The 9,606-nt window shown below is 35.2% G+C and overlaps 1 protein-coding gene across 1 annotated transcript; it reads left to right on the forward strand.

The window, feature by feature from the left end:
• The first annotated feature begins 7,937 nt into the window (after positions 1 to 7,937).
• Positions 7,938 to 9,481, forward strand: LOC136808882 (dnaJ homolog subfamily C member 9-like). The gene is made up of 2 exons (XM_067065442.1): positions 7,938 to 8,570; positions 9,171 to 9,481. Exons 1-2 carry the CDS (start codon positions 7,995 to 7,997, stop codon positions 9,357 to 9,359), a joined length of 765 nt encoding a protein of 254 aa, XP_066921543.1. The 5' UTR covers positions 7,938 to 7,994; the 3' UTR covers positions 9,360 to 9,481.
• The last annotated feature ends 125 nt before the right edge of the window (positions 9,482 to 9,606 follow it).

The raw sequence follows: 9,606 nt of genomic DNA on the forward strand, positions 1-9,606 counted from the left end.
TCTGGAGTTGCTAAAACAGTCAGTACCTTTAGCCAAATTAGGAACATTTTTCTTAATTTTAATAGTATTCCTAATTAGGATTCCTAATTAGGAAGAAAAAAATTCCTAATTAGGAAGAAATATTTAAAAGTTTAATATCTCTGAAACGAGCTAAATTCGCATATTCCAAGTATGACCAATAGATTCGGTATACCAAATAGATATGATAACTGTGCAAAAAATTGAAAAATTTCATTCGCGGATGGTGGAATTATTAACGCCCAAAAACAATAATTCCAAATTAGGAATTAAAGGAACTGCCGTTTTTATTATCACAAAGAAAAACAGAAAGTGAGTTTCTCGCGTTTTATAAATAAGATGTCAATTTACTGGGAGGAGGAGGCTGGGAGAAGTGAAGTTTTTTCTAGGAATTATAGCTCGGTCCCCCGAGCAAGTCAAGAGCTCAATCTTTCTTTCCCACCTAAATGGAATGGTAAGAATCTTATGAAGTACTTTTTAACGTGCGATTTTTTCTATTTTTGGTATTTGCGTCATATTCCTAATTAGGAATTTTTTTCTTCCTAATTAGGAATAAGATTCCTAATTAGGAATACTAGTAAAATTAAGAAAAATGTTCCTAATTTGGCTAAAGGTATATACTGACTGACAAACCAAGTCTGCCCAGTTTGCAGAGTGTGGCACGTTTGCTTGAGATCTCAGAAAAAGTTGAGTGCAGGCAGTGGCGACCTGGCAGGGGGTGCATGGTGTGCAGTACACCACCCAGAAAGATCGGAGAGGGGCGCCAAAAGAGCTTTTCAAGGGGGCGCCAAAATTTTGTTGATGTTTTTGATTGGGCGACTTGGTGCCCCCCTTCGATATAAGTTTATTATAGCACCTTCAATAATAAGTGCAACGTTAAATTTTTTCCCTTCCCCTGCGGCGCTTTGTTTTATTTCACCCTCTTGCATCCTTTCTCTAGAATTTTTCAAAACTACTATCAACATTGATTGAAAAGTCAAAGCAAAAGAAGTGTTGTGTATCGCGTTGTATTTTGAGGATACTCACCCCCAAAATGAGAGATTGCCAAAAAGATTGAAACTTGTTGATGTACGCTGTGGTTTTTTAGCTCTTATGCTGACTAACTTTCTCCTTTTTAGAAGATCTTTTAAGCTGTTTGGCCTAATTTAACTTGAGTCCCGCTCGGGACTGTCCCGAACTAGAACGACGTAGTTAGGAAGTCGAAATCGATGAAAAAAAAAATTGATCGATGGTTTGATTTATACTATTATATAGTAAACGAGGACTAAAAGTTTCTCGTTACTATATATACTTTTACTTGAGTCCCGATTTTGCGTACGAAATGTTTGGATTCGGGACTAAATTAAAATTCCCGATTTGGCCTACGAAATGGTTGAATTCGGGACTCAAGTAAAAGTATATATAGTAACGAGAAACTTTTAGTCCCGATTTACCTTATGAACATATTGGATTCGGGACTCAAGTAAAAGTATATATAATACATATTTAATATCTGAGTCACTGAAAAGATGGATATGGCGGCTTGAATTTGAAAATCAGGGAAGTGTGGGGCAGATCTTTATTTATACGGGCTAATTATAGCTTGTCTTGAAAATGTAAATTTCGGGACGGTCCCGAATCTGTCTATATAAAGGTTTGATTCGGGACGGTCCCCGAATTGGTCTACGAAAAGGTTGAATTCGGGACTCAAGTAAAAGTATATATAGTAACGAGAAACTTTTAGTCCCGATTTACCTTACGAACATATTGAATTCGGGACTCAAGTAAAAGTATATATAATACATATTTAATATCTGAGTCACTGAAAAGATGGATATGGCGGCTTGAATTTGAAAATCAGGGAAGTGTGGGGCAGATCTTTATTTATACGGGCTAATTATAGCTTGTCTTGAAAATATAAATTTCGGGACGGTCCCGAATCTGTCTATATAAAGGTTTGATTCGGGACGGTCCCAAATTGGTCTACGAAAAGGTTGAATTCGGGACTCAAGTAAAAGTATATATAGTAACGAGAAACTTTTAGTCCCGATTTACCTTACGAACATATTGAATTCGGGACTCAAGTAAAAGTATATATAATACATATTTAATATCTGAGTCACTGAAAAGATGGATATGGCGGCTTGAATTTGAAAATCAGGGAAGTGTGGGGCAGATCTTTATTTATACGGGCTAATTATAGCTTGTCTTGAAAATATAAATTTCGGGACGGTCCCGAATCTGTCTATATAAAGGTTTGATTCGGGACGGTCCCGAATTGGTCTACGAAAAAGGTTGAATTCGGGACTCAAGTAAAAGTATATATAGTAACGAGAAACTTTTAGTCCCGATTTACCTTACGAACATATTGAATTCGGGACTCAAGTAAAAGTATATATAATACATATTTAATATCTGAGTCACTGAAAAGATGGATATGGCGGCTTGAATTTGAAAATCAGGGAAGTGTGGGGCAGATCTTTATTTATACGGGCTAATTATAGCTTGTCTTGAAAATGTAAGTTTCGGGACGGTCCCGAATCTGTCTATATAAAGGTTTGATTCGGGACGGTCCCGAATTGGTCTACGAAAAGGTTGAATTCGGGACTCAAGTAAAAGTATATATAGTAACGAGAAACTTTTAGTCCCGATTTACCTTACGAACATATTGAATTCGGGACTCAAGTAAAAGTATATATAATACATATTTAATATCTGAGTCACTGAAAAGATGGATATGGCGGCTTGAATTTGAAAATCAGGGAAGTGTGGGGCAGATCTTTATTTATACGGGCTAATGATAGCTTGTCTTGAAAATGTAAATTTCGGGACGGTCCCGAATCTGTCTATATAAAGGTTTGATTCGGGACGGTCCCGAATTGGTCTACGAAAAGGTTGCATTCGGGACTCAAGTAAAAGTATATATAGCAACGAGAAATTTTTAGTCCCGATTTACTTTACGAACATATTGGATTCGGGACTCAAGTAAAAGTATATAAGGCAACGAGAAATTTTTAGTCCCGATTTTCCTTATTTCAAAATTTCTAAAGAAGGCGAAAATATTAGAACAAAAAATCCAAACAATGTATTCCGCCTTTTATAAAAAAAATTCCCTTTCGAATGTTTCTAAAGAAGGCGTAATACATTACTATGGACTTACTGCCCTAACATAGTATTCCGCCTTCTTTAAAAAAATACGTTTTCGAGTGTTTCTAAGGAAGGCGGTATACACTACTTTGGACTTACTGCACTAACATAGTATTCCGCCTTCTTTAAAAAAATACGTTTTCGAGTGTTTCTAAAGAAGGCGGAATACACTACTTTGGACTTACTGCACTAACATAGCATTCCGCCTTCTTTAAAAATATACGTTTTCGAGTGTTTCTAAAGAAGGCGGAATACACTACTTTGGAATTACTGCACTAACATAGTATTCCGCCTTCTTTAAAAAAATACGTTTTCGAGTGTTTCTAAAGAAGGCGGAATACACTACTTTGGACTTACTGCACTAACATAGTATTCCGCCTTCTTTAAAAATATACGTTTTCGAGTGTTTCTAAAGAAGGCGGAATATACTACTATGGACTTACTGCCCTTACATAGTATTCCGCCTTCTTTAAAAAAATTCCCTTTCCAATGTTTCTAAAGAAGGCGGAATACACTACTATAGACTTACTGCCCTAACATAGTATTCCGCCTTCTTTAAAAAAATACGTTTTCGAGTGTTTCTAAAGAAGGCGGAATACACTACTTTGGACTTACTGCCCTAACATAGTATTCCGACTTCTTTAAAAAAATACGTTTCCGAGTGTTTATAAAGAAGGCGGTATTCGAGACGGTCCCGATTTTGATAACAAAAAGGTTGAATTCGGGACTGTCCCGAACGTGTTAAATATGTGGCTAGATTCGGGACTGAATTAATATGGGTAGTGGAAAATTTTCGAAAAATTAATTAGCAGGGGGGGGGCGGCCATTAGGTACCCGAGAGTATTACAAACACGGACAATCATTTCCAAATATTTAATCGGTATGGTATGGTACTTTTCCGGGCGTGTTACAATGACGTTGAAATCGGGTTCCGGCAAATTAGAATGGACTTATTTTAAACGCATAATGACGAGGGATCCCTAATGACGAAGAGAAGAGGAAGAGAATCGATTCCAAAGAAAACCCAAAAAGGTAAAGACATAAATTTATGGTTAAGTACAAAATCGACGAAAATCCTTTGTCTGAAAAGTCGAATCCCACTCGGGACTCAACTCCAATTAGGCCAGCTGTTTGACGTTTCTTGCACTAGTTTTTTTTGCCTGCGGCGCCAAGATTAAAAAGTACCCTTATTCCTGCCAACTTTCGAATTTTTGGGGCCTCTTTCAGCCATTATGATCTTTAATGGAGAGTAAAGTAAGACCAGTGGCGCAAAAGTTTAAATATTATCAGGTAATTTTTCTGATAAAGTTTTACAGTTAGGAACATTTGGCGAGTTCCTGTACGCGGCTGCAATCAAAAAAATCATATAACCGCACTCATAAAACAATTATTTTTGCGTCTTTTTTTACCGTTTTTTGCCTAGACGATATAGCAAACTTAGTAATTATAAGCAGACTGTGCCTTTAATTGGCTGTAAAAAATCTTTGCGCCGGTAGAAATTTCTCCAACTTTCAACAATGATAGAACACACCTATTTAAACAAAATTAACCAGCGCATTTCTTATCTTTTTACTTTTTCATTTACAATGAAGCTCTCAAAGTCAAATAGAATTAAGCACATAAGATATTCTTATAATTGCGAAATGTTGTTTGAGCTTTCGCTACGGTGGAGTGCATGACGTACTGTAACTCGCGCGGCAACAAACTCGCCTTCTGTTGGCTGATCATATTGGGTGTTTTGGCGTTACCACCCTCGAAGCGGCGGGCGCCTTTATCATTCCGCAACTCTGTCCACCATTTTAAACGAGTTAACAATAGATCCAAAAAGGGCGCAAGGAAGATCATTTGCTCTGGTCTCCGGCTTTGGGAACTAGTCAGTTAGTCACACTAGGAAATCTAGCTTTCAGAAAAAACAACATCAGTCATCTACAGGATGTATTTGCACAACAAGGATGAGAGTTACCTGAATCAAGTTTGCAAGACAATTAATTAAAACTTGAAAGTTTGAACCAAAATAAAACGTGCAGCAGCCAAAACCAACCAACCAAAATTTGTCATTCAATTCCCGAGACAGCGCTTCGATTTTTAAGGCCTGGTTTATACGATTATATAAAATAAAAATAATTCCGCATATGTAAATGGCAGTGAAGTCAAGTTTGAAGATATTCTTTATTAGAAAAACAGTTAAAAGCAGTCAAAACGCAATTTACCTTACCTCCTGAGTTTGTCTTTGTTATGCTAAAATATAACAAACCTTTGTCATGCTGTCTAATTACAAAAACCTCCAATCACTACTTCTCCGCCATCTTGTTTCACTTTAAATGTCGTGTTTTAAAATTCCTTAGTTACATTATATGTATGGAAAAGGTTTTCTCCAGGTTTTTTCAATCCCGGGATTAAACTACGAGGGCGGTTCCGCCCGCTTATTTTTCTTTCGGCGTTTAGCGCCCCGGGGATACTTAACAATAAAAGAGATTTTAAGATTAATGTTGAAAAGCATATTTTTTCGATACTCAACAAAAAATAAGGTGATTTTAAACAAATCTTTGACAAATTGGCGTTTCTTTCTGTTCTATGCAAATCACGTCGAAAAAAGAATATATTTCCGCCTTGACTTTCACTTTCGCTTTCGTGTTACGCGATTCCAATTGGATGAATACTGCTCGCTAACAAATTCTGATTGGCTGTAAGTCTTTAGCTTCGGGATTCTGATAGGATCATTTCCCGCGTCACGGTTGAATTTTGATTGGTTGAAAGTTTCTGAGCGTGAATTCTGATTGGATGAATAAACAATAGTACGTAAGTATTTTGCTTATCAAAACCTAAAGAATTCCAGGGGGTTTTATTTACTTTGCATGACGATAATTAAGCCTACAAAACACTGAGAAAAAAACCCAACATAGAACAGGTGTATTTTGTAATGTAGAATATGATAGCGTGAATCTTTTTGAAATTCTATGTCAGGATTTTTTCTCAATGCCCCGTAACTATGCCCGGTGTACCCGTTGCTAAGACCTTATGTTAAAAACGAAAGCGATTACGGCAAAAAGTAGCGATTTTCGTAATACCTCAAATATTGATACTTGCATTGATACTAAAAGCATATTTTTTCGATAAATTTAGGCGATACTCAACAAGAAATAAGGTGGTTTTAAACAAATCTTTGACAAGTTGGCGTTTCTTTCTGTTCTAATATATGCAAATCACATCGAAAAAAGAATAAATTTCCGCCTTTACTTTCACTTTCGCTTCCGTGTTACGTGATTCCAATTGGATGAATACCGCTCGCTAACAAATTCTGATTGGCTGTAAGTCTTTAGCTTCAGGATTCTGATTGGATCATTTCCCGCGTCACGGTTGAATTTTGATTGGTTGAAAGTTTCTGAGCGTGAATTCTGATTGGATGAATAAACAATAGTACCTTAGTTTAAATAAAAGTTTTTTAACTCAAAGATTCCGGGCGTTACTTTCACTGCTCTTACAGACTGAGCTTAAGCATACTACTACTAGGATAATCACAACGACGGACGAAAAATGTAATAGGCTAGTAAAAATACGAAATTTGATTGGTTGAAACTCACTTGTACTGTAGCCTGTTAAATTTTCGTTCGTAATCGTGATTTTACCGATTTACTTAACTTCACTAAATATTTCCACTTAATAATCGAGGGCGCAAGTAAGGACAAAAAACCAGGGGCGCCAATTTCATAGTTTGCACCACCAAGAAAATTAAGCCAGGTTGCTACTGAGTGCAGGTGTAAAATTTGAGGTTTTCAGGTGCAAGTGCAGACAGTATTTTAACTCCAAGTACAAAGTTCTGCCATTTTCTCCCCGCCAAGTGCATCTAATTTTAGCAATTTTTTGCCAATTTCCGAGGTATGGGCAGTTAGTGAAAGTACTTCGATTTGTGAAACGTCTTTACGTCACATAGAACAAAAGAAAATAGCAAAAGAACAAAGGAATTACCCATAGCCACCATTTTGCAACCATGGGGAATCGCGATTTTACAGAAATGGGAATGCTCATATCAAATAAAGCATTAGCCTGGAGATCCATGGTATGGTTTCTTATTCTATATACTGATTGCAACATATATAGCATGGTATGGGCTGAGAGTTTGAATTTCCCAGATCCTAATAACGGTTGAAAATAATAATAACTTTTATTTATACTAAGGTGGGTGGTAATGATAACTTGATATCTATTTCCTTGTTATAATTTGAAAAGTCATAGTTTTCTGAACAAGGTAAATATTTTTCAACCTTCAACTTTTAAAATGTCTAAAAACGCCCCAATTTATACAGATTTTTTAGCAACCAAATTGCCAATTACTTAGTTACTGTATTAGCTTTTCTTGAGACTGGCTCATTCATTATTTATGATTTTTTACACAAAGGTGCTTAACTATAAACCATCAATTTTTTGATGAGATATATATTCTTTTCCTTCCAATCCCCTCCCTTAAACCCTGGCATGGGGGACAATCAATGATGAAAACAAACAACGAATTTTAGTGTTTGTTTTAGTTTTAGTGTTCCAAATGATTGTTTTAATGGTCACGCTCAAGTAGATATCAATTATATATGTGTTATAACCAGGTAGGTCCATAAAAGTATCACTTGTTACTTTAGATATCTCAGATTTATAAAAACCTTCCCAAACGATTGGCATTTATTTCTAGTTTCTAGTTCAGTGAATCAATAAAGGACTACTAAAAAACTTTTGGGTTCATAATATGATTTTTCAGTGTTTTGATTCTAGTAAAACATGTCAAACAAATCACGTTTGTTGAACTTATCCATTCACTCTATCAATAGAAGTCAAGAAAATAGAGTCAAGAAAAAAAAATCATGTCGTTCTTTGATGAAGTTGAGAAACATTTTGGAAATCGATGTCTGTATGCTGCGTTGAGTTTAGAGAAAGAGGCTGACGAGAAGCAAATCAAGAGAGCTTACCACAAGTTTTCATTATTATGCCATCCTGATCGATCAAGTGAAGATAAAAAAGAGACCAATAAAGTAAGATTTCAAATCTTATCGAAAATCCATTCCGTTTTGAGCGATAAAGAAAAGAGAGCAGTTTATGATGAAACCAGAGAACTTTCTGATGAAAGTGATATTTTTACACAAAATAAAGATTGGGAATCTTATTGGCGTGTTCTGTTTAAAAAAGTTTCCAAGAAAGATATTGAAGAATTTGAAGCAGAATATAAACACAGTGACAGGGAAGCACAGGACTTGAAACAATGTTATGTTGAATTTGAAGGAGATATGGAACAAATTATGGATAATATTATGTGCTCAACGTTTGAAGATGAGGAACGATTCTGTGAATTGATTAGAAAATGGATATCAGATGGGGAGGTTCCAGAATATGAAGCATTTGTAAAAGACAGCAAGAAAAACAAAAAGAAACGGAAGAAACAGGTTTGTTTCATCATTCATTTGTTAATTCCATTAGTCATTTCAGGTTGTCTTTTGACATGCACCTTATAGTATTTTTCCTCTTCTATTGGAATCATCACCATCCCCTTAGTTGTAATTCATGTCAAATTAAATTAAGAGAAAGATTTGGGAACAAGAGTAGCGTAGCATGAGGAGTCCCAATTCTGAATTTTTACAGTTTTAGAGTAGGAAATTTTGTTAACATTTTGTTAACACAGACGCCTCTCCCTGAGATTCATTTAAATTCTTAGGGAATTCCACATATTGAAGTGAAAATTATATTCCTTTGTATGGTAGAGAGGCACTTTCCCAAAATATTTCTATTCATTTTCAAAGGAAGATATTCTTTTGTATTTAGAAAAAATTCAGTTCCTGTATTTTTTAAGGAAAATTGGTTTTTATTATGACAATTTTCTTTTTATAAGAAGCTTGATTTAGCCTGGATATTCCTTAAACTAATCTTCACAATAGACAAAGCAAGCTAAATTTATTTCCAACGAAAATTGTTACTGTCAAAATAAATTTCCTTGAGATAGTATTAGTAAAATATTTAAGTTATTTTTTACTTATTTTCTTCGAAAGGCGAAGAAGGAAGAAACGGAGGCAGACGAACTTGCAAAAGAACTTGGTCTCAATAAAGATGCGAGTCTTGAGAATATGATTCTAGCAAGAAAGGCTGACCGCCAAAAAGACCAAGAAAACTTTTTTGCAAAACTCGAAGAAAAATATGCTAAGAAACCCAAGACAAGTGGAAAGAGAAAGAGAAAGTGATAAAAATCTACCTTACCGTTTTTTTTTGCTCTAATTCTTTAGTTATACTATTTGTAATTTTGTTCTGTTTTTAACCCTATAGTCTATAGATAATAGAATAAAAATATTTATTTCTAATTGAATTTATATAAAATTAGCAAATATTTTCAATTAAATTCTTGCAGTTTTAAAATTCATCAACCAACATCAACCATTGGCAAAGACAGAATTCAATTTGTCACTATAGATTAGTCTATCATTTTTAAAG

The sequence above is a fragment of the Clytia hemisphaerica genome, unplaced genomic scaffold, assembly GCF_902728285.1.
Source record: "Clytia hemisphaerica strain Z4C2 unplaced genomic scaffold, Clytia hemisphaerica genome assembly, whole genome shotgun sequence".
NCBI classification, from domain to species: domain Eukaryota; kingdom Metazoa; phylum Cnidaria; class Hydrozoa; order Leptothecata; family Clytiidae; genus Clytia; species Clytia hemisphaerica.

Bases quoted from the DNA above. Each gene is read 5' to 3' on its own strand.
- LOC136808882 (XM_067065442.1), top strand. From the start codon at position 7,995: ATGTCGTTCTTTGATGAAGTTGAGAAACATTTTGGAAATCGATGTCTG. The intron at 8,571-9,170 runs GTTTGTTTCATC...TTTCTTCGAAAG, and splicing joins AAAAGAAACGGAAGAAACAG to GCGAAGAAGGAAGAAACGGA.